Source organism: Plecotus auritus, assembly GCF_963455305.1.
Source record: "Plecotus auritus genome assembly, chromosome: 9".
NCBI classification, from domain to species: domain Eukaryota; kingdom Metazoa; phylum Chordata; class Mammalia; order Chiroptera; family Vespertilionidae; genus Plecotus; species Plecotus auritus.
In genome coordinates, this window is record NC_137783.1 from 9501083 (window position 1) to 9526353 (window position 25271).

A 25271-nucleotide genomic window follows, 5' to 3' on the forward strand; every position below is an offset into this window, starting at 1 on the left:
CAATAGCTAATGTTCTTAAAAAATGTGAAGCAAATATATCAATCTTGAACATCAAGAGAAAATAAAATGCTACAGATGACCACATAGTATTAAAATTTTTAAAGTCCAAGTATAATAGAAGCAGAAAAGGAATACTACTGACAACCCTATTCCTTCCTCCTCAAATATTTATCAGGCATTTAATACATGGCACTTTACTAGAAAGTACACAAACAAAGAGATACACAGCAGGATTCATGCCTTAAAGTAAACTTCTTAGAAAAACAATAACTATAAAAAGCAATATGTGTTTCATAGTCACTTATAAACAAAGAATCTAGAAAAAAAATTAAACCACCTCCAGAAAATGGAAAAGGCAGTAAACACAATTGTAGAATAACAGGAGTCTTTTCATGATTATACAATTACAGAGTCTACCTCCACTTTGTTACTTAAAACAAAACTTTATGGTACCTTTATTGCAGGCTGATCTCTATATTATGAGTTTTCCTGATTTTTCCAATAATTTTGTGCATGAAGCTAGTTGATTACTGTCACTTCTAAGCACATGATAGCCATACATCACTCTTGGAAGTTATACTTTAGGGTGCCCTCATGAAAAATTTCCCTGTCATACCTACTTGTGTGTGTTCCCCGTAAGCTATTTCCTTACGCACTCTGCTGTTATCTACCTACACACATTTCCACTCACAGTTGAGCCTTGAACAACACAGGCTTATGGGTGCCAACCCTTCAAGTGGTTGAAAATCCGAGTGTAACTTTTAACTACCCAAAAACTGAACTACACCTGTTGTCCCTCAGTATCCATCGAGGATTGGTTCCAGGACCCCCCTCCACAGAAATGAAAATCCATGAAAGCTCAAGTCCTTATGTAAAATGGTGCAGATCGAGCATACAGTCAGCTTTCTGCATCCACAGACTCCCAACTATGGATGGGAAACAGTATCAATGAAAAAACAATCTGCATATAAGTGGACCCATGCAGTCCAAACCCGTCTTGTTCAGAGGTCAGCTGTAAATCAAGCACATTGAATGAAACCTATCTTCAGCTAAAGCATGGACTGATTTTGCGAACACGGCCCACAGGATTCATCAACTAACTACAAGCATTATAATTAAAGAAGGAAATTTCAAAGATTACGTGTTGATTGAAAGCCTGGGTAAGGAAGTTCCATCACCACTCTGGCAGTTGTCTCTATTAATGGACCCTTTTTTCGAATTTATCTTTATTTTCAAAGTATTACAGTTGTCCCTTTTTTCCCTCCATTAACTCCCTCCATCCCCTCTCCCCCAGGCCTACAGCACTATTGTCTCTGGGCCTGGGTTATGCATGTAAAGGCTGCCTTCTCTTGTCTGCACTACTTCTTAACTATCCTAATAGTGTTACCTGGCCTTTCCCAAATAAAATTCTTTCACCTGAATCCTTGTTCCATGGTCTGCTTGTGTGAAAACCCTTTAGAAAGATCCTGTACCTCCTGCCAGTTGCTGCTAACTTCTTTGCTCCCCTTGACAAGCAAGTTTCCTTGAAAGAGCTGCCCAATTCCCTCTTCAATCCAACTGGGCTTTACCCAACCACTACACAAAGACTGTTCTTGTGCAGATCACCAGTGACCTGCACAGTCCCAAATCCAAGGTCAATCCTTAGTGATCATCTTACTTCACCCACCGGCAGAGCAGCATTTAACAGAGATGACGACTCTTCTGTTTAAAATCTTTCTTCATTTGGCATCCAGTTCACCACCCTCTTTCTTGCTAATTTTCTTCTTCTCCCTACCTCTTACCATTGGAACACCCTGGGCTCAATCGCTCTTTCTTTTTATCTGCACCCATTTCCTTAGTGATATGATCCAGTCGCATGGTTTTAAATGCTATCTATCTCTATCCCCCAAACTCCCACATTTACACCTCCCGCCCAGATCTCTCTCTAGAAGAACTCCAGACCCACACATCTACTTGACATTTTCACTGTAATGTCTAATGGATATCACACATATAAATGTCCAAACTGAAATCCTGACCTTGAATCATCCTTCGCCTCAAACCTGCTTCAGGATCTTCAACATGTCAGTCGATGGCAACTACATCTTTCTAGTTGCTCAGGCCAAAAACCCTGGAATCATCCTTGACTCCTCTCTTTTATCTCAGACTCTACATCCAAACCCTCAGCAAATACTATTCGTTTTACTCTAAAAACATATAAAACAAATGGACTGATGGTCCTCACTCCAATACTACCACCCTGGTCTAAGGCCATCATCACTGCTCAGGCTAACAGGAATCTGACTGCTTCTGCACTTCTGTTCTTTCCTCCGCAGAGGTTATTTTCAACGCAGCCAGAAGGATTCATTTAAAAATTATGTTGTTGCTCTGCCCAAAAGCTTGCAACATCTCTCCATTTCCTCAGAGTAAGAAACAAAGGCTGGGAGAAGATCCAAGATGGCGGCGTAGGTAAACACCTAAACTGCTGCCTCGCACAACAATTTCAAAACTACAACTAAAAGACAAAACTTCTATCACCCAGAACCACGGGAAAGCTGGCTGAGTGGAAGTTCTACAACTAGAAGGAAAGAGAAAAGAGCATTGAGACGTGCACAAGCGCTGAAAAGCTGAGGTACGGAGGCACGCGAATCGGGCTGGTGGCAGGCGTTGCTTTTTTCAACCCGAAGGGAGACAAGCCCCCGATTACTCTGAAATCCAGTTTCTGGGGAGACGCGGGGGACCCAAACTCCTGCGGGGAGAAGCTGGACTATCTGCCATCGGGTCGGAAAGTGAGGGTGGCTTGCTTGAAGAGCTGCACGCAGGAATAATTGTTTACTGCGCTGGGGCGCGGGACGCGGGGACGCGGTCGGAGACACAGAGCCGGCTAACTGGCAGCCATCACCCTGAGACCCCATCCCGCACAACCTACAAACCCACCCAAGCTCCAAGCAGCGGCTTTAGCATATGAATGGCCTGCCCTATCGCAGCTTAACCTAGCAAACTTGCAGCCCAGGTCAGACAGCTCCAAAACCTCCAAACCCCATGCAAAGAGGAAAAAACTGTAGTTCTCGCTATAGCTCCTGCTGGGTGGCCTCAGACAGTAGCTGACCTGCACCCCATTGGAGATCCAGAAGCCAGTGTACCTAGTGGTCAGTGTGAGACACCAGATTTCAACTCCTCACATCCATAAGTGACACATTCAAGAGGCAGACTCAGTGAGCACCAAAGCCCCACTGAAACAAGTCCTGCACCATAAGCATGTCTCCAGCACAGCAGTTCTTCCATTATAGACACAGCGGGTCCTCACAGCCAATTGGCCTGGAGGTCAATTCCTCCCAGTGTACCAACAGCAATCAAGGCTTAACTACACCAAGACTTTGCACACAGCCCACAAAGGGGTGTACCAAGAGCGTCCACCACCTCAAGTGATTGGGGAGGCTGAGCTACTGGCCTCTATAGGTCACCTACCACACAAAGCCACTCCATCAACACAGGGAAGCAGCCAAAATGCGGAGACAAAGAAACATGTCACGAATGAGAGAAATGGAGGAAAGCAAACTACTGGACGACATAGAGTTCAGAACCACATTTATAAGGTTACTCAAGAATCTTCTAAAAACCGCCGAGAAACTTGATGAGACCTCCGAGGAGCTTAGTGAGACCTTCAAGGACCTTAATGAGAATGCCAAAAAATGGAAAAGGACCAGTCAGAAATTAAGCATACACTGTCTGAAATAAAGAATATACAGAAATTCAACTGTAGATCAAAGGACCCCAAGAATCAAACCAAAAATCTGAAATATGAGGAAACAAAAAACACCCAACCAGAAAAACAAAAAGAAAAAAGAATCCAAAAATATGAAGATAGTGTAAGGAGCCTCTGGGGCAACTTTAAGCGTACCAACATCCGAATTTTTGGGGTGCCAGAAGAAGAGAGAGAGCAAAATATTGAAAACCTATTAGAAGAAATAATGACAGAAAACTTTCCCTACCTGGTGAAAGAAATAGACTTACAAGTTCAGGAAGCGCACAGAACCCCATACAAGACGAATCCAAAGAGGACCTCACCAAGACACATCATAATTAAAATGCCAAGGGCAAAAGACAGAGAGAGAATCTTGAAAGCAGCAAGAGAAAAACGGTTAGTTACCTACAAGGGAGTACCCATATGACTGTCAGCTGATTCTCAACAGAAACTATGCAGGCCAGAAGGGAGTGGCAAGAAATATTCAAAGTGATGAACAGCAAGAACCTACAACCAAGATTACTCTACCCAGCAAAGTTATCATTCAGAGTTGAAGGTCAGATAAAGAGCTTCACAGACAAGAAAAAGCTAAAGGAGTTCATCACCACCAAACCAGGATTACATGAAATTCTAAAGGGTATTCTTTAAGAAGAGGAAGAAGAAGAAAGAGGTAAAGATAAAAATTATGAACAACAAAATGACATCAAATACATACCTACCAACAAGTGAATCTAAAAATCAAGTGAATAAAAAATCTGAAGAACAGAATGGACTGGTGAATATAATAGAATCAGGGACATAGAAAGTGAGTGGACTGACAATTCTCAGGGGGAAGGAGAGGTGCGGGAAGAGATTGGACAAAAATCTTACACCTATGGATGAAGACAGTGGTGGGGGGTAAGGGCATGGGGTGGGGTGGGGAATCAGGTGGAGGGGAGCTATGGGGGGGGGGGGGGAAGAGGAACACCTGTAATAATCTGAACAATAAAGATTTATTTTAAAAAAAAGAAAAAAAAAGAAATGCCTAAACATATTTAAAAAAAAAAAAACAAAGGCTGTGCAAAAACCCTATGATTTTGCTCCTTATTACTTCTCTGACCTCATCTGTTAATTTTTATTTTCTCCTCCAGACTCCTTGCTGTGCCCTGAACATGCTCTGAATGTTCTTGCCTTTACACTTCAGGGGTCCTCAAACTTTTTAAACAGGGGGCCAGTTCATTGTCCCTCAGACCATTGGAGGGCCGGACTATAGTTTTAAAAAAAAAACAACTATGAACAAATTCCTATGCGCACTGCGGGCCCGGGACGAGTCGGCTGCTAAGCATGACAGGCAGCGGCACCTGGCAGGCCAGATAAATGTCCTCGGGCCGCATGTGGGGCCGTAGTTTGAGGACACCTGCAGCTGTTCCTACTTCTAGGGAACACTCCCCTCCCCCACAGATTATCTCCGTAGCAAACTTCTCCACTTCCTGCAATGCTTTGATCAAAATTCATCTTCTCATTGAGGCTTACCCTGCTGGCCTTCCCAGCCACCTCGGTATTCTCAGTCCCCTTTGCTTTGCTCTATTTTTATAAAATTTACTATCTTCTAACACATCATACAGCACGCACAGCTGTGTTATATTTACTACTTATTGGCGGTATCACCCTACTAGAAGTAAGTTCCGCAAAGACAAGGAATAAGACCTGATGCATTCCTTGCTGATGTGCATCACTGCATATGTCTGGAACCAAGTGGAACCAGAAGGGTGAGCCTGTAAGCTACAATATATGGAGGTACTCCTGAGCTCAACAGATCCTCTAAAACTCAAACCAGCAATGGTAATACGCATAAACTTCCAGCTCAACAGCTAAAAATATTCTCTAGTGTCTTAAATTTTGTTAATGTTAATGGATAAGACTCCAACTAAGATAACTGAAGCTAACTACATGGTTCCTTGGTTTTGAATCATATTATTACAAAAATCTCAAAGAAGATTCAGGATAGTAAGCACTGAACCAGAAATACTTCACAGTTATTTTCACTGTTACTCAAAATTTAGTAAGTGGTCATTTTGGAATATGTTAACTGGGAAATTTTTGTCTCTTTTAAAAATCTCTACATAATGCACTGGGGGGTGGGATGAGGGCATGAGACAGGGCGGTAGGGGAGGCTGGGGGAAGGTCAATGGGGGGAAACAAGGAGATATATGTACTAATATATGTAATATTTTAAACAAAAAAAAATATTTTAAATAAATAAATAAAAATAAAAATCTCTACCTAATGGTGAGATCAATGTCCTTAGAGTATAATTCAGGGTAAGTTTTTATTTAGTAAAATGCCCTGTTTTCATGAATTGCTCTATTATAATTTCAGCTTTCTTTCCCATTACCTTCACCACAGTGCTGGAAAAGAGAGTCCCTTCTTTAATTAAACAAAACATTCTCAGCTTTCTAGAAGCTTTAAACATGTAAGGATTCTCAAAGTAAATCCGACCTACATTTGGGTAGTTGAAGCCATTAAAACCAGCCAGGAAAAAACAGCTTAAACGTACATGGTAGTAAGTAATCCCACTATAAACAGGGGGCAAATGTTTTAAACTGTCTCTGTAGAGATAAGTCTGTACTTATAACTAAGATGATAAATTATCCTGTTATTTATGTTCAAAGCAGCCCTACTTAATATAGTATCCTTCCCTGAAGTAGCACTTGTCTGTGGTATATACAACTTAATTATTCTGGCAGCTTTAAACTATAGTTCCCCATCGTTCTATTTACTTTTCTATGCAAGTTACTTTTCAAAGTGAAAGTAATTACGGATTATTTTGACACCACATACTTTCAACAATAAGCAGTGAATTCAAACTGCATTAAGAGTAAATAACATAAGTTCATTTTAATATAAAAATACAATTTTACAGAAAAATTGATGACTTTTACTTTGTACTTAAATAAATCACGGAATTTAAATTCCACCCTTAATTCACCTGTTATTCTTATAAAACCCATAAATGAATCATGTACTCTCCCCATTTCCATCTTAGACTACATTCTTAAGTGTGCCTGACAAGTAATGCCATTAATAAGACAAAAATCAAACCAAAAATACCCTGTTGATAAATTTATTTTAAAATAGTATTTTGGTTATAGAATAAGCCAAAAGAAACTCTACAGAAGTAGTTGAAAATTTACCAAAACTACAACTGATGTTCTGTAATCAAATTATTCCAAATGAAAACAAAAACCTAGCCCTAGCCGGTTTGGCTCAGTGGATATGGAGCGTCAGCCTGGGGACTGAAGGGTCCCGGGTTCAATTCTGGTCAAGGGCACCTGCCTGGGTTGCGGGCTCCACCTCCAGTAGGGGGCGTGCAAGAGGCAACAGACCAATGATTCTCTCCTCATACACGTTTCTATCTCTCCCTTCCTCTCTGAAATCAATAAAAATATATTTTTTAAAAAATAAAAGGAAAACAAAACCTACCAGGCAGTGAATTTATCAATATTTACCATTCATAGAAAATTAGAATTCATCTGCTGTGCCTTCCTAGCCATCCCTGGAAAGCATAACTGCCACCATGTCTCATGGCTGAATGAGACTATCCTGCAAAAAAAGGTTAGTATAAAAAGAGGAAAATATATTCTGAGGGCCAGAAACTGTATTCAGTGGAAAGGCAGGGTAAGGAAGGTATGTACCATTCAGGCGGCCTAGGAATTTGGTTTTAATGGCCAGTACTGAAGGTAAGCCCATGTGGGTACTGGATCAGAGAACTTCTATACAAAGTCAGGATCCCTGAAGGATTATATCCTCAATGAAAAAGTGAGTTATTTTTTAATCTTCTCTGCAGAAGCAGACAGAAAATGTGTATTTCTACTTGGCTGTATGTAAAAAAAAAAATCTCATTTTTCCTGGGAACTTTTGGTCATAGATCTTGGGACACGAATTCACTGTAAATCCGAGGTCCAAAGAAAACCACATGCCAACATGTTAAATTAATCTGGACCAGGACTGCTAGGCCCCAGTAGCACGCACACCCTCTCTCCAGAGCAGGACTAGAAAAACTAAGACATGAGGGCAACATCGGGAGCAAAGCCATGCCCATCTGTTGACGGCCTGTCAGTGTTGGCTTTCTTGCTACCACAGCGGAGGTGATTAGTTGTGACAAAGACCGCATGGGCCACAAAGTCTAAAATATTTACTATCTTGCCCTCTATAGAATAGACTGTTGATCCCTAGTATAAAATACTGATAATGTCAAATGTGTTTGAAACAAAATAGGATGGATTAAGGCAGTACAAACATTGCCCTGTATATTGAGGCTTGATCAAAGAGTGAAAATATTGGTTGACTTTAAACTTAGTTAAATATTTGCTTTCACACTTCAAAAGTCAAAACCTGTGGTTCAAATACAAGCATGGTGATAGCTGAATTCTGAATCTCCCCATTCATCCCTGGGAAGATAATAAAACAACAAGGAAAACATGAATGAAAAAGAAAATTAAATTTCCAGATAAACGTAGAATTAAAAAACCCAAACTCCAAATCAAGTGCAAAAAAGCAAGTAAAACCAAGAGCCAGAAGGAGGAAGCCCCAAGAATGCAGAAGGACGACTAGAAACAAGGAGTCCGGAAGAAGCCTAAGAGTGGCAGATCCCAAAATCACTCCTTTCCTCAAAAAAATGGGCCTCCTCTGGACATGAGAAGACACATAATTTTTTAAAAGACCACAGAGTGACTATTAAAAATATAAAACATGTACAGAAAATGTACAAAAAACAGATGGGATCACAAAGCAAAATCTAACTTTTTGTTGTACACAGAGATGTCTTTAAAACAAAGTGATTCTGAAAGGTTAACAATAGATGGGCAAAAGCATATCAACAAAAGAAAGACAGCCCCACCCCAAATAACCAAGAGCCGTAATATTAATATCAGACAAGACAGAAATCAGGTCAAAAAACATTAAATAAACAAAGCACTTTATAACATTAATGCAAAAATCAACATTATGAATATCCATAATAGCAATTTTCATAAAGCGTAAATTCCAGAATATACAAGGAGAAATAGGCAAAAATACACTAACATATGTAGACTTCAATTTTCACAGCATGATAGATCCAATACAAAAATAGAAGAACTAAGAAGCATAATGAATGAAGTAGAATATATATATATATGTATATATATATATATATATATATGTATGTATCTCAGATACCATACCTTAAAATTGTAACATTTGCCTTCTTTTCAAGTGTGTCTAAACAGTATTTATGAAAATTAAGCCACAAAGAAAATTTCAATGTTACAAAATATGGAAATAATACCTACAACACTCCATGAACATTATCATAAAATTAAAATAAAATCAAACAAAACCTTTCTATATACTAGTAGACCATTTATAACTTAACTCTTTTTTTAATTTATCTTCATTGTTAAAAGTATTACAGATGTCTCTTGTAACTGAACTCTTGCTGAAACAACTCTTGGGCTCATCTGAAAAAGTAGAATGACAGCCACACTAGCTTCCGTGCTATCAGGAGAGGTTTATTCGATGCACCATTACTTTTTTAATCATTGCACTCCAAAATGTTCCCTTCAGTAGGAATTCTCTTTAGACTGCTTGTGTTTTCTCAGTAAAACAGTGAGTAAGGTCGTCAGCTGAGAGTTATGATGAAGGACATGTTGGAAGTTTGAAGAGAGAGAAAAATGTATGGAAGAGTCATTATGAAGAGTTGGAAGAGAGACTGGTGATTATGAACGTGAGCCTGGTAAGTGTAGAGGTAAGTATGGACAGAGAGAAGGAGACACACCTGAAGAGAGGCTAGTGAACTACATGCTCTGGGACGGTTGAAGAATTACCAGTGTGGGGACTAACAGGAGTAAGCTGCAGGCGCTGGAGTGAGATTTCTGAAATGGGAATTGTGGAATTCATTGCAGGTAGGACAATGGGTAAGACTGATTCAAGTAGGATGGAAAACAAGATCTTTGGGAGCGAGATCAAAAAATTGAGAAGCCAAGTATTGGAAAAATTATTTCAGCGGATACTGAAATCATAGAAATATTTGGTTAATGTATATGGGATGGAGTGACAGTGAGCCAGACGCTATTTCCTTCAAGGCATAAAAGAGTGACCTAAGGAGCAACAGAAGACAAGAAGGCGAAGAAACAGGTGATATAGTCTAATGACATAGGATTCAAAGCTGAGTGATTCAAAGGAGGAAGGCGTGGGAATAGAGTGTAAATGACAAAAGGAAGGAGGATGCATATCCCACTTTCAGCCCAGCTGTACCGGTGACAGGAAGGAGAAACAGATCACCCTGTACAGTTACACAAAAAAAGCAAAACCTTGAGTTCAAAATACTGGTCAAGGCCAGATATGGAACATGTTCTTGAATCTAAGTAGTGACTATAGGGTGCATATATGTGTAGACAAATTTTTTTTAAAACTTACAACTGTTTGAAAATTTCATAAAGAATTTAAATAACATAAAGTGCCAGAAAAATGAAGAAGAGTATTTATTAATATCGTGCAGTCACATGTAGATTGCCCCTGACACCTTCATGCACCAGATAATAATCTTTCATAGAAGCTGACAAGCTCTCAAGAGCTTCCTCTAAAAGACTAATACATATAGAGACACTGCAGTAAGCCTAGGAACAGAACTCTGAAAAATAAAAAATCCTGCCCAGCCGGCATGGCTCAATGGTTGAGTGTCGACCTATACACCAGGAGGTCACAGTTTAATTCCCGATCAGGGCACACGCCTAGGTTGCAGGCTCAATCCTGTGTGGGGCATGCAAGAGGCAGCTAGCTGATCAATGAATCTGTCTCACTGCTGATGTTCCTATCTCTCTCTCCTTCTCCCTTCTTCTCTGAAGTCAATAAAAATATATTTTTCAAAAAATCATGAAATGCATAGTAAAGAGACTGGGTTAGTTTTAGCTCTTAGTCCACGAGTGAAAAACCAAAGATGTAGCACCACCTATTGGAATTTCACATATTTAAAAATATTCTCAGTTCTTAGAAAATGTAACTTCTGTAACATTTCCCCACATTTGGCTAAGAAGATAAACTTAAGTATTAAAGGACAAAATCTAACACAAAACCAAAAAAAATTATATTAACAAGTATTAATTCTTGGCTTATAATTCTTATTTCAAATAACTAACCATTTTGACTAAATTCATATGAAGATTTTAAAGATAAAAATGTGCACAATCAAGAAAGAGTTTATAGTTACACATGCAAAGTAACTCACAGATATGGTATTCCTGTACGCTGCTTGTATAACCATATATTGCAGAATATCCAAATATTATGATCATGACAACGTCTCTGCTATCCAGCTCCATAATATGTGCCGAGTGCCCCTCCACAGCATACTGCTGCCCGTGCCCAAGAACAGTGGGGGTTTTTGTGCTCCAGGACTGACTGTGAATGTTAAAAATCCATAACTCATCTGTGACATTGCCTTCACTGGTTTCAATTCTGCCTCCATACATAAAGATGTTTTCCTGTAAATTAAAAAAACAAGTATTAATAAACAAACCCGTTATTTCTTAGCAATATATATCAAATTAGAATGAAGGCCAAATTTAAACACAGTTTTAGCAATCACAACATGCATAAGGCATAGTTCTTATTTGTAAAAAGTCAAATGGGGACACATGACGAATGAAAAATAATGCTTTTACTCACAAGAAGGGGGGGGGGAATCCACACTTTCAAAAAGATATTTAAAACAATTATATTATATAGTCAATTAACCTTTTTTTTTCCTAGAGAGGAAAGGAGAGGGAGAGAGAGATAGAAATATAAATGATGAGAGAGAATCATTGATCAGCTACCTCCTCCACGACCCACACTGGGGATCAAGCCCACAACCTGGGCATGTGCCCTGACCTGGAATTGAACCCTGACCTCCTGGTTCATACATAGGTCCATGCTCAACCTCTGAGCTACAGCAGCCAGGCAATTAACCAAGTTTTTAATTTTCCTAGTTGCTGAGTCGCTAGCTGTCACACTGGAATGTTGCCATCGATATACACTACTCTGTGCTGTTCTGGGTCATTCACTGCTTTCATCAAGCACAGTTCACAAAAAGGTACACCCACATCTGTGTATTGCATGGAGTACATTTTTATTACCATTTCCCATGGCCATGGGCAGATGCTTTATAGCACTTATAAATTATACAAAGAACTTTAATCACATAGGACTAAAATGAATGATGCATAAATAATACAAATCATTACTATTTCAACAACCTAGGAATAGAAAGGAATTTCTTCAACCTAATAAAGATCATCTAAGGAAAACACACAGCTAATATTATACTGAATGATGAAAAAGCAGACACTTTCCCACTAAGGTCAGGAACAAGACAAAGATGCCCATTTTCCCACTTTTATTCCACTCTGTACTCAAGGCGTTAGCCTGAGCAAACTGGCAAAAAAAACTGATTTAAGACACCCAGATTGAAAAAGAAGTAAAATGTTGTTATTCATAGAAGATATGAACTTATATATAGACAATACTAAGAAATCCCCCCCCCAAAAAAAACAAAAACAATTAGAGCTAATAAATGAGTTCAACCACATTGCAGAATACAAGACCAATGTGCAAAAATCAATTATATTTCTATACACTTGCAGTGAAGAATCTAGAAATAAAAGTAAGTAAAACAATTCCATTTACAAAAGGATCAAAAAATAAAATACTTGGGAATAAATCTAACAAAAGAAATTCCAAACTTACTCTGGAAGCAACCAAACCTTGTTGAAAGCAATCTTTTAATTTCTAAATAAATGACAAGGCATCCCGTGTTCCTGGGTCAAAAGACTTATTGTTAAGAAGGGGATACTCTCCACACTGAACAGCAGATTCAATGCCATTTTTATCAGAATTCCAGGTGACTTCTTTGTAGAAACTGACAAGTTGATTCCAAAATTCATATGAAATTACAAGGCACCCAGACTATCCAAACAATCGTGAAAAAAATAAATAAAATTGGAGGGCTCACACTTCTCTATGTAAAAACTTACTACAAAGCAAAAGTAATCAAGACGGTGTGCTACGGGCATAAAAACATATAAATCAATGGAACTGAGAGTCCAGAGATACCAAACATATATGCCCAACTGATATTTGACAAGAGTGCCAAGACAGCCCATGGAGAAAGAATAGTCTCTTCAACAAATGGTGCTAAGAGAGCTCTGAATAGTGACATGCAAAAGAATGAACTTGAACCCTTACTGCACACCATATACAAAATTTAACTCAAAATTAATCAAAGACCTAAATAAATGTAAGAGCCAAACCATAAAACTCTTAAAAGAAAACATGGAGTAAATCTTCATGATCTTAGATTTTTAGTTATGACACCATAATCACCAACAACAAAAGGGGGAAAAGATAAATTGGATTTCATCAAAATTTAAAAAAACAACAACAACTTTTGTGCTTCAAACAACACCATCAAGACAGTGAAAGCTCACAGAATGGGAGAAAATATTTGCAAATCATAAGGGACTTGTATCTAGAATACATAAAGAACTCTTTACATCTCAATAATAAAAAGACAACCCAATTTAATAATGGGCAAAGGACATGAATAGACATTTCTCCAAAGAAAATACAGACAGTAAGCATAAGAAATCATGCTCAACATTATTCATCAACAGGGAATGCAATTAAAACACAATGAGATATCACTTCTCACTCAATAGGATGGCTATAATAAAAAAGACAGATACTAATGAGAGCTGGTGAGGATCTGTAGAAATTACAACTTCCATACCTGGCTGGAGGGAATGTAAAATGGTATAGCCAGTTTGGAAAACCATGGCAGTTTATCCAAAAACTAAATGTAGAGTTACCATTGGATCCACAATTCCAATACTAGATATATACTCAAGAGAAATGAAAGCATGTGTCCTCACAAAAACGTATACATTAATGTTCATAGCAGCATTGTTCCATAAGAGCTAAAAGGTGAAAATAACCCAAATGTCCATATATTGATGAAATGATAAACAAAATGTAGTATATGTCCATACAACAGAATATTATTTAGAGATATAAATGACTGACACATGCTATAATATGCAAGTCATAAGCCACATAGTACACAATCTCATTTATATGAAATGTCCAGAGTAGACAAATCAACATAGATAAGAAGTAGATTCATGATTGCTTAAGGCTGGAAGGATGAGGAGGTTTGGAGTGATAGGTAAGGATACTGGTGAGGTGATAAAAATGTTCTAAACTTGATTGCACAAGTCTGCAATATGGCACAAATCTGCAAGAGATGGTTGCACGACTCTGAATACACTGAAAACCATTCAATTACACCCATTTAGAATCAGTGAATTATATGGTATGTCAATTTTATCCCAGTAAAACTGTTCCAAAGACTGAAAGTGCAGACAAGGACATGGAGGATGAAACCCTTGTGCGGCGCTGGTGGGAAGTAAAATGGTGCAGCAGCTGCAGAAAATATGGAAATTACTCAAAAAATAAAAGTAGAATTATCATACAATCCAGCAATTTCTATCCCAAAAATTGAAAGTAGGGACAGGAGCCAGATATTTGTACACCTATGTTGATAGCAGCATTATTCACGATAGCCAAAAAGGTAAAGGCAAGCCAGTTGTTTATCGACAGGTAAATAAACAAAATGTGGTATGCACATACAAGGGATTATTACTCGGGCTTAAAAAAGAATGAAATTCTGACACATGCAGGTAAATAAACAAAATGTGGTATGCACATACAAGGGATTATTACTCGGGCTTAAAAAAGAATGAAATTCTGACACATGCTACAATATGGATAAACCTTGGGAACATTATCCTTGGTGAAATAAGCCAGTCATTAAAGAATAAATGCTGTATGAGTCCACGTATGTGAAGTCCCCAGAGTAGTCCAATTCACAGACAGCAAGTGGAATGATGGTAATCAGGGTCTGGAGGAGGAGGGGAATTGTTGTTTAATGGGTATAAGGTTTCAGCCTTAAGACAAAAAAAAGTCTGGAGATAATGGTGGTGATGGTTGCACAACAATTTGAATGTACCTACTTAATGCCACTGAACTCTCATGAAAAATGGTTAGAAAGGTAAATTTTAATTTTACCACAATGAAAGAGAAAAGTGACTGACCTGATGGCTAGGAATCAAGCCAAGGACAAAAACTCAATCTTTGTTTCTTCTCTTGTTCAATGGCGAATCATACTAAAAAATCTATTTTTTTTTTCTTTACTAAAATAGTGCATGAGTCTGTGACATCTCAAGTTATTGTGATCCATATGATCTATTGTTCTCATTAGGTGTTTGAAATAAATCTGAGATTTAGTATTTTTTCCACCAAGGTGAACTCAAAAATATTTTTTTTAATTTAAAAAGCAAGATCCTTACCTGATACAAAGCAAGAGAGTGTCCATACCTCTGGAGCGGTCCCCTGGACAGAGTTCCCACATTCCATATGCTGTTTTCTAAATTGTAACTAGAACCAAGAAAAGAAATAACTTCATAATCTAAGATTCCTGTTTGGTTTTTTAATCTGCATATGTTTTCTTCATCTGTATTCAAGTATTCATTAAATTCAAAACAATTAGAACTAATAAGCTCATAATTTCAGGTACCATATTCGGTATTTTTCATAAAGACATTCAAGATATACCGACTTTAAATTAGGACTCAATCACCTAAATGTACAGTATACATTAGCTTGACTATTTATTACTTGAATGAACTGTTTGAATTGCTTTAATAATTTCAGCCAATTGCTTAACCTAAACCAGTGGTCAGCAAACTCATTAGTCAACAGAGCGGCAAACAGCGGCTCACAAGCCGCAGTTTGCCGACCACTGACTTAAACAATAGTGAGCTGGTCTGCATTTTTAAATAAAAAAAAAAAAGACAGAGAACAGACTGGCAGCTCTCAGAAGGCAGAGGGTTGGTGAGGTGGGTGAAATAGGTGAAGGGATTAAACCAAAAAAAAAAAAAAACCTCATGGAACAGACAGCCAACTAACGGTGATTACCAGAGGGAAGGGGGGTGGAGGCAGGTGGAAGAGGGAGATGATAAATGGTGACGGAAGGAGACTAGACTTTGGATGATGAGCACACAGTGCAATGTGCAGATGATGTGTTGTAGGTTTGTACACTTGGAACCTATATAATTTTATTGACCAATGTAACCCCAATAAATTCAATAAAATAATAACAATAATAATAAATTTCGTAGAAGCAAAAAATAAAAAAAGCCAGCTTTTCCTTTGGAAATGGATGAAAATTCTCTCCATATTTAAAATAGCCATTTGCTTTATGTATTCAATTTTATTCTTTTACGTGCATCTAGCTCAGCATTATGTAAGTTAACCAAGGAGTACCTATGCCTACACACAAACGTATCTTGTTTACTGATCATTTGAGATTGTGTGACATGAATCTAGTAAGACAGAAGCTTCTGTAAAAAGAAAGTACTACTGGATTACTAGATAAAAATGAAAGTCAATCTTTATTCTTCTGCTCTAAAAATATACAAATGAAAATAGAAGTTCCAAGCTGTGACTCTCAAATGCTTATCGAAGCGAATTTCAATTCAGCTGTCACCATCATACTCCACCCTCACATCTCTTCAATTTGCCAAAATATACAGAGGGAAGCACCCAGCCAAGAACTGACTAGGACCTTGTTTAAGAAGCTCATTATCAATTATCATCTCTTCTCTTTCTTCCTCCAACTTATCAGGGAAAGCAAACAAGCTCTCTTCACACACTTTTAAAAAGGGAAGGTTACAAACAACTGATTTCAGTATTATGGTTAACTTCTTTCCTACGCTGGCATTAGAAGATGCGTGTGAATGAAACAAATGAGGGAATAGAATCAATCAGAACGTAACTTTCACAGACTCCCTCAACTACATCTACCTACCTACCAGCATCTGCACCCAACACACTGCTTTCTACCACGTTACCGTAAAGGGCCAGACAATAAGTATCTTGGTCTTTGTGGACCACATTAGTCTTTTCTATTCTTCTTTGTTCTTTCTTACAGCTCATTAAAAATGCAAAAACCATTTTACTTTATTTTCACAGGCTTTTCATTTTCATTAGTCATAGTTAATTTTCTTTTAGTTTCCACATTTAAAACTCATTTCTTCAGGTTCTTTTCCTATCTTAGCAATTTATTTTAATCCCACCAACTCTCTTTCAATTCTTTCTACTATATTTTATCCATTTTATATTGTTATAGAATTCTAATTGTCTACTTAAATATGTACCTAAAACTTTCTCCCTCCCTACAGAAACTATTTATTTTATACTTTAATTCGAGCCATATTCAATCATAGTTTTAAAGCAATCTCCTCTTATAAGCAGAATTTTAAAATACCTAATATTAATAGAACTAACATTGTTAGTGGGTAGGGCTACCAAATACAATTCAGGATGCCCAATTAAATCTGAATTTTATATAAACAACAAATAATTTTTTAGTATAGGTAGAACTCATACAATATTTGGGACAAAGTCAAAAAAGAAGATTGCAAGGGTCTACTTATACCGAAAAATTATTCATTGTTTATCTGAAATTCAAGTTTTACTGGGTGTCCGGCGTATTTCTCTGCTGCATCCAGCAACCTACTGGGTACACACCATTATGGTATATTGTCCAGGGTCAGTCCTGATTGGTTGATGCCCAAGTTGCACCAGTTGTTACATATTATGAGTATCACTCCTAAAAACAACATAGATAATCAAATTATTCTTCTTTTTGCTCTTTTGTTCTGTTCTTGAATGTTCATAAAGTACAATCACCAGCTGAAAAGAAATCAGGTAAGCTGCCATCCATGTGGTCCCAGCATCATCCAATCATGCGAAGGATAATCTCCATGGAGACATCAGCAAATGAATGATCTGTTTTACAATCCTGGCACTCTCTCCCAACAAAAGCTTGTAAAATCATTTCAAAGTTAAAATGTTCAGGGAAATTAATTTACAGGTCAGAATGAAAAGTATTTTTATATTAGCAATTACACTTCATTCTGAAAGCAATATTGTGTGGCAGGATTCATAATGTCTGATACAGGCCTGGCCTCACCTTTCTTTAATATTTTCTTACTCAGAATTTATTAAAAGCACTCTAGAGATGTAATGAAATATCTATACAAAACAAACCTATATGTATAATGACAAATATTTAATGATGGATATATTGAATTCATAGATTCTCAAATCAAGTTCCATGTAACAAATAGATACTATCACAAAAATATTCATAAATTTTGACAGCAATAAAATAGGCATTTAGGATAGTCCTATTACCAAAAAAATCAGCTTAAATAATAGATTGTGAAAATCTGGAAAACATACTTACTTCAGGACCATTTGATAAGAACTGTAGTTAAAACTATATCCACCAATCACCCACATAAACTTCCCGTGTAAGACTGCTTTATGGGAAGCCCGACCTACGGAAGGACTGAAGGGTTTGACATTTGGCAGAATCCAGTAAGACTCCGTGGAAGGAACATTCAGAGAACAATCAGGACCTATTTAAAAAAATCAAACAACACAATGCGTTAAACAAAGAACTTAGATTATAAAACCGGGATACACGGATGAAGAGAATTAGTAATTCAATGCTGATCATATTAATAAATGTACATAATAAATCATTTAAACTATAACTTATGGGGAAAATTCTAACATGAAATGTAATGCCTACGGGGAGCCAAATCATACTCAATCAGACTTACATACGTTCGAATAAATAGCACAAAATCTGAAAGACTCACCGAAATAACCCTAGTTCTAGCACTTACTACACATGTGACTGAGCAAGTCTGCTCATCCCTCCCATCATCAAATCTTCATCGGTACAACAGAAATAACCATCTATCCCCTAAGGGTGGTTAAAAATTTAGTTGTTTTTAAAGACCGTGGAGATGAAAGCATTTACAAAGTATAAACTACTAAACTAATATAAGAATAAAAATTACATTTTTTTCTTAGCATTAAGAATAACCAAAATTGTTATCAGTAGGGAGGGCTTATTATCCTCAAACAGGAAAAATATTATGTATAACGAAGTTATTTTAATTAGGCCAGGATAACTTAAATACTGTAACTAAGTACACCCTAGATTATCTCTTTGATAATGACACAATCCTATAATTCAGATATTTAAAAATTTATTATTTTTGAATGAAAAGTCTCTGACCCATTCTATGGCAATAGAAGAAACTAAAGGAACACACTTATTAAAAAAAAAAACCTTTTTTAACTACAATTCTGAATCACTTAGAACTCATTTAACTTGGGGTGGCAAACAATAGCCGATGAGCAAAATCCAGGCAAACCCCTGTTATTCGAGATAAAATTTGATTAGAACACAGTATGCTCATTCATTGAAGAACTGTCTATGGCTGCTTTTGCACTACACCAGCAGAGTTGAGTAGCTGCAACAGAGATCATACAGTCCACACAGCCAAAAATATTTACTACATGGCCCTTTACAGAAACATTTGCCAACCTCTACTTTAACTGAAGAGAAAAGAGAGCAGATGGATATTATATATAACTAATATAATCTACTGGTATAAGTTTTGTTTTCTTTTTTTTTCCTTTTCATTGGATTTATTGGGGTGACACTGGTTAACAAAATTATATAGGTTTTAATGCACAATTCTACAACATATCATCTGTACACTGTATTGTGTGTTCGCCACACCAAGTCAAGTCTCCATCCATCACCATTTCTACCCACTATCCTCCTCCAACTCCCTCCCCAGCTACCCCCTGCAGTCACCACACTGTTGTATTTTATTTTCTTAAAAAGGAAATATGGTTTATTTTAAATCATGTAAGTCAGGAATAGTAAGCAAATAGGGTAAAATATTAATAACAGGTGAACTGGTTAAAGGACATTTGAATATTCTTTGCTATTGTTATTCTTGAAATTTTTCTATAAATTTGAAATTCTTTCTAAATAGAAAGTTAAAAACTATTACCACCTGAAAGCACAGAGTCAGATGCAGTCAAATACTACCAGGGTATTTCTTGACCGAGTTTGATAGGGATTACTGGCATGTAAAATTCTCAAGGGAGTTAGGGATATATTGAAATCAGAAATATCTTTATGAAATCTTCACTACAGCAAAATATTTCAGAGAAAGGCTGTGGAGAGCTGAGTACTGGCCCCCAAAGATAGCTGGGTCCTAATCTCTGGAACCTGGGGATGTCACCTTATCTGGCAAAGGGGCTTTGCAGATGTGATTAAATTAAGGATCTTGAGCTTGGCAGTTTCTGCTAGATTATCTAAGTAAACACAGGTGTCCTACAAAGAGAGGGAGATGTGACCACAGAAGAAGAAAAAGCTACGGCCGCTGAAGCAGGACACTGTGTGGCACATTTTGAAGAGGGAGGAAGGGAAAAGGAGGCCGGGGGAGTGGTGGGGACTGCAGCTCTAGCAGATGGGAGAGTCCAGGGTTCAGGTTCTTTCCAAGTCTCGGCGGGGGGCGGGGGACGGGGTGGCCCTGACAACACTCTGACTTTGGCCCAGTGAAACCAATTTCAGAACTATAACCTCCAATGGTAAGTTGTATAAGTTATTGGAAACTAATACGTAATAACTAATTTATTTAAACTAAAATAAATATTATTTAATACAGAAAAGAGTATAGAAATTTTTTTAAATCTTACTCTGTGATCTAAAATGACTCATTTTTCTACACAAAAGAAAATAGCAGTCAACATTCTTCTTATATCTTTGTTGCTACCACATTTATGTAACTTCCAGAGATCATTAGAAGAAATAGTCTATAGCCAAACTCTACAGATTGTCTTTTACTCTCATAAACTTAAAAATAGAATGGAAGTTTTATAAACAGAACTTAAAAGTTCAAAGGAAGATTGAATGTCTTAATTTGTAGCTTTCTGCATTCTATGACAAATGATTTGAAATGTAAATTTACAAACTGAGTATTAATTTAAAACACAAAAGAATATAAAGAACACTATAAACACAAAGCCTTCACCATTCATTAAAAATCGAACATTGAAATCTACATTTAAAGCCATCTGAGACTCCCTTTCTTAAAAAATATATTTTTTCATTTATTCAGAGAGGAAGCGAGAGGGAGAGAGAGAAACACCAATGATGACAGAGAATCACTGATTGGCTGCCTCCTGCATGCCCCCTACTGGAGATCCAGCCTGCAAGCTGGGCCAATATGCCCTGACGGGGAATCCAACTGTGACGTCCAGGTTCATAGGTAGACGCTCAACCACTGAGCAACACAGGCCGGACCCAAGACTCCCTTTTTATAAGCATGTCATGGGAAGCCTTCTGAGGCAACCTCTCTGCGTGACCCCTGCACCACTGCCATCCATCAGCATGGGAACCTCCCCACGGTGGGCAGACCTCGCTGTCTCAAAAAGGATGTCATAAAATGATTCACAGCACAGTGTGTTTTCATAAAGATTTAATATGCCACCTTTTCCACGGGTTATGTGTCGTTTAATCATCCAAACAGCATAAATGAATTTCTAATGCTGTAACTTCAGGCATTAGTGACAGGCTGCAGAGAGACAGATCTTATGGGGAAAGAATGTAGAATTATGCACGGATCACTCTGAACTGTGTATCTCCAGACCCACAATCTCTCTTAAATTCCAGATGTGAAGTCAAACTACCTTCATGACATTTCCACTTGGGTGTCTAATGATCATCTCAAACTTAACACGTCCAAAACTAAAATCTTGGCATTTCTCTCCCAAATCTGCTCCCTCACCGGTGTTTATCATCGCGGTAAATGGCACTTCCTTCACCCAGCTGCTCAGGGCAAAGACCATGATTCTATTCTTGAGTTCCCCCTTGCTCCCACACCCCAAACCCAATCCAGCAATAAATCCTGGACTGACACCATGAGGTGTGCAGGGATACAGCCTTTGTGACTGTTCAAACATGTAAATGCTTCAGTGAAGTCGGTGCTGCCTTCCCTTCCCAGCTGCCCTGCCCCTCCGGAGATGACACAGACCACAGACCTCCCCACAATGGATAACTAATAGCCAGCACAGCTCATCCAGGACCCTGCTCCAGGCCCAAGGTCAGCACCCATTCTGACTGTCTGAGTATCCCTACCTCACAATTATAAATATCTTTACATTCTATCACATCTACCAGACGCTAGCCATTGATTTCTTCCTTTACAACTAACCCTACCCCAAGCCACCAGCCACTCTGACCTGGACTATTACAATAGTCTCCAAATGGGTCTCTTTCCATTCTTGCTCCACAAGGCAACCGGAATAACTAGAATTATTAATGCACTCCTATCATTTCCCTATTCAAAATCTTTCAATGATTTCCCATCAGACTTAAAATAAAAAATCCTTAATATAGCCTTCAACCCCTACATGACTGGCCTCAGTGTATACTATGAATGAATGAATGAATGAATGAATGAATGAATATAACCTTAGAGCTATAAAAGATTAGGAGCATGAGCAGGAAGCAAACCTAGATTTCCTACTTATTAGCTGTGAAACTCTGGATGAGTTAACTTCTCCAAGCTTAAGTGTAATCATGGCGATCACTCCTAGAAGAACAGAGGATTCTGTGATGATAAAATGAGGTTGTACTTAATACCTAATACTATAACAAAAGCTTCATAATAGTAACTTAATTGTTATTATTAAGTAAATCCCCTCATTCTATACACAATTATACTAAGTATAATTAAGTCTACAGGCAAAATAGGTTAATAAAGACTAGTCTTATCAGATATTATACATGTCCCCCAAAAAAATGAAATTTCAAGCAAAAAAAAAAAAAATCAATCCTATAATCACAAGTAAATCCAATTGGCAAATAATTGCCAAAGACAAAACCTAGAATAAAGAAAGTACTACAAAGTTTGAAAGGTTTTCCAAAGCAATCCCAGAACTACTGAATTACATTCTTTCTACCTCCCCCAAATTATAATTACAAACTCTAATTGTTTTACAGTAGAAAAAGTTTCTCTAAAGGAATCTATTGTTGATTTTATAATGGAAATGGAAATCAGTACAAAAACTGTATTTGTTTTACACAAATTAAACTTAGAAAATAACTTTGTTTCCATAAAGAAGGATAAAAAGGTAATGACTTCAAGTGAGTGAAACAGTAATTCCCCTAAGGTGCCCCACATTTATAAACAGATGAATATACTGATGTCTAGTATTACTAGAAAAACTGTAACTGCTAAGTACAAAGATGCAGAATGGAAAACCTAGCAGTAAAATTTTATCTCCTCCAACAATGAGATAAATATTTACTGATTAATATTTTAATAGCAGGCTTTGATTTCTAAAAGCAAGAAAGAGTCTGAGTGGCGTTTCCTTATATCATTTAAAGCAGGGAAAGAGACTTAAACGTGATCCTGTCAAAACAGGGATGTTCAGGGAGAAAAATCTTACTCCAGAATTTTAGACTTCTTTTTGACAGTTTTGGCTCACACCTTCAAATTCATATTTAATCTATGCCATCATGAAAAAATATATATTTCTTTTCTATTAAAGCACATATGTAAAAGGCCAAATTTTATTTATCTTCTTTTTGCAGTTCTGTTAAAAATGTACATAAATACTGCTAACTTTGAAGTATATCAAAGGCAGGTTGTTAAGCTGTATTTCTGTAAATAACTCTACACTTTAGATACATTTCTGTTACTTTAAATAACTCTAACAACAGAAAAAAAAAAAAAAAAATATATATATATATACATACCCTCTAACTGTGTCCCTATGGTTAGGATATCAGTTAGATTTCTTTGGTTTTAAGCCACAGAAACTAATTTTGGCTAGGAAATATGGGACTTTATTTTAAAAATATAAAGAAATTCAGAGAATTCTAAAAAGAAGCTGAAAAGTCAAGCTTAGAATAGACAGGTATCTGGATATCTCATCCCATCAAGACTACTCTCAACAAGTGAAAGGCAATTTCCTAAACAGAAATTGGATCACTAACAGAAGGGAGAAATATGCTGAGAAAGGAGATTTTAAGAGAAGTATATGTAACTTGCCTGTAACATTCCAGAAATAGTCTTATGATTTAATATTTGTACTGAATCTGAAGTGCTTCAATAACAGGCAAAAATAGGATAACATCAATGCAAGAGTCCTATCGTCTAACATCATTAGAGAAATTTTATTTTGCTTCAGGCTCCATTTTAAACATTCTTTAGGCCATAAACCCAATCTCCAAAGGCCAGGGATTAATTTTAGTGTGCTTTAAATGTCCACATCTGCTTTGACAGTATTTTAATTTTAAAGAACCATGAATTGTGTGAGGGGTAAACATTAGATTTGGTATGTCCCAATAATACTTGGTTCTTACAGTTTAGATCAATTTTCCTATATAATAAAAGATTAATATGCAAATCGACCGAACGGCAGAACGACCGGTCACTATGACCCGCACTGAGCTGCCCCCTGGTGGTCAGTGTGCTCCCACAGGGGGAGCACCGCTCAGCCAGAAGCCAGGCTCACAGGCTGGCGAGCACAGCGATGGTGGCAGGAGCCTCTCCGGCCTCTGCAGCAGCGCTAAAGATGTCCGACTGACAGCTTAGGCCCGCTCCCCGAGGGCTCCAGGACTGTGAGAGGGCGCAAGCGGGGCTGAGGGACAGCCCCTTCCCCCCCTCCACCCCCGAGTGCATGAATTTCACGCACCGGGCCTCTAGTATTATTATAGGATGAAAAGAAGCTGCCCTTCCATCAGCGAAGTTCAGTGGTTTCCAATTTATTTTTCAATTGTGGAAGGCTTAAAACAAAGCTCGGCAGACTTTGCTTCTGACTGGTTGAAAATGACAAACAGAGTTAGCTGGGATTGAGAGCAGGATTTGCTTATCCTGCTTATCTAAGTCAGAAGAAACAAAACAAGTGGCTGTAAGTACTCAGGGATTAGGTAAACTTCCAAAAGAAAGGAACCTAGATGTGAATTGGGTTGGGACCCAGAGTTCTTACATATTATCCAAAAGTAACTAACTATGTCCTAATAAGTTGTATGACTAACCCAGAAAAGATTTCTTTAGGATTAAAAATATCCAAGAGTTTGAGTTTCTATTTTTCTAAAACAAACAAAATGACCACATTTTTACAACTTGAATAATGCCATGGAGCTGAAGTGTGTTCTGGTAGCCAATACTGCCACCCAATGGCAAGTGTGAAAATTTAAAACCAAAGGATTACAACAAATACAAGACAAAGGGCCTGAGAACCAGATGCTCAAATCCTATCATTTCTCTCAATATTTAAAATTATGTTTTCTATGTCAAGCAAATGACATAATTTACTGGAGTACTAGTCTTCTAAAACATCTATCTTGAACGGCACTAGCAATCTAACACACCTCTCATTCATTCATTCAATCAAAAAAGGAAAAAATTGATTATATGTCAGGGACTACAGAAAGTGCTGAGGACACAAAGGTGATCAAAACATAATCATTCTTAACTCATGGAGTTCATGTGCCAGTAGGAAAGATAATCAAAGGATCGCACAAACCTAAATGTGA

At 37.5% G+C, this 25271-nt stretch overlaps 1 protein-coding gene across 4 annotated transcripts in view; it reads right to left on the minus strand.

Annotated features, from left to right (window-relative positions):
* The window catches only part of ATRNL1 (attractin like 1), a 485649-nt gene that overhangs the window by 426605 nt on the left and 33773 nt on the right, over nt 1-25271 (minus strand). For all 4 annotated transcript variants that reach the window (XM_080641695.1, XM_080641694.1, XM_080641692.1 and 1 more), the window contains exons 6-8: nt 18093-18267; nt 15130-15217; nt 10971-11226 (exon numbers count right to left, since the gene is read on the minus strand). In XM_080641695.1, the coding sequence (XP_080497821.1) occupies nt 10971-11226; nt 15130-15217; nt 18093-18267 (519 nt within the window). The remainder of the gene's footprint in view (nt 1-10970; nt 11227-15129; nt 15218-18092; nt 18268-25271) is intronic.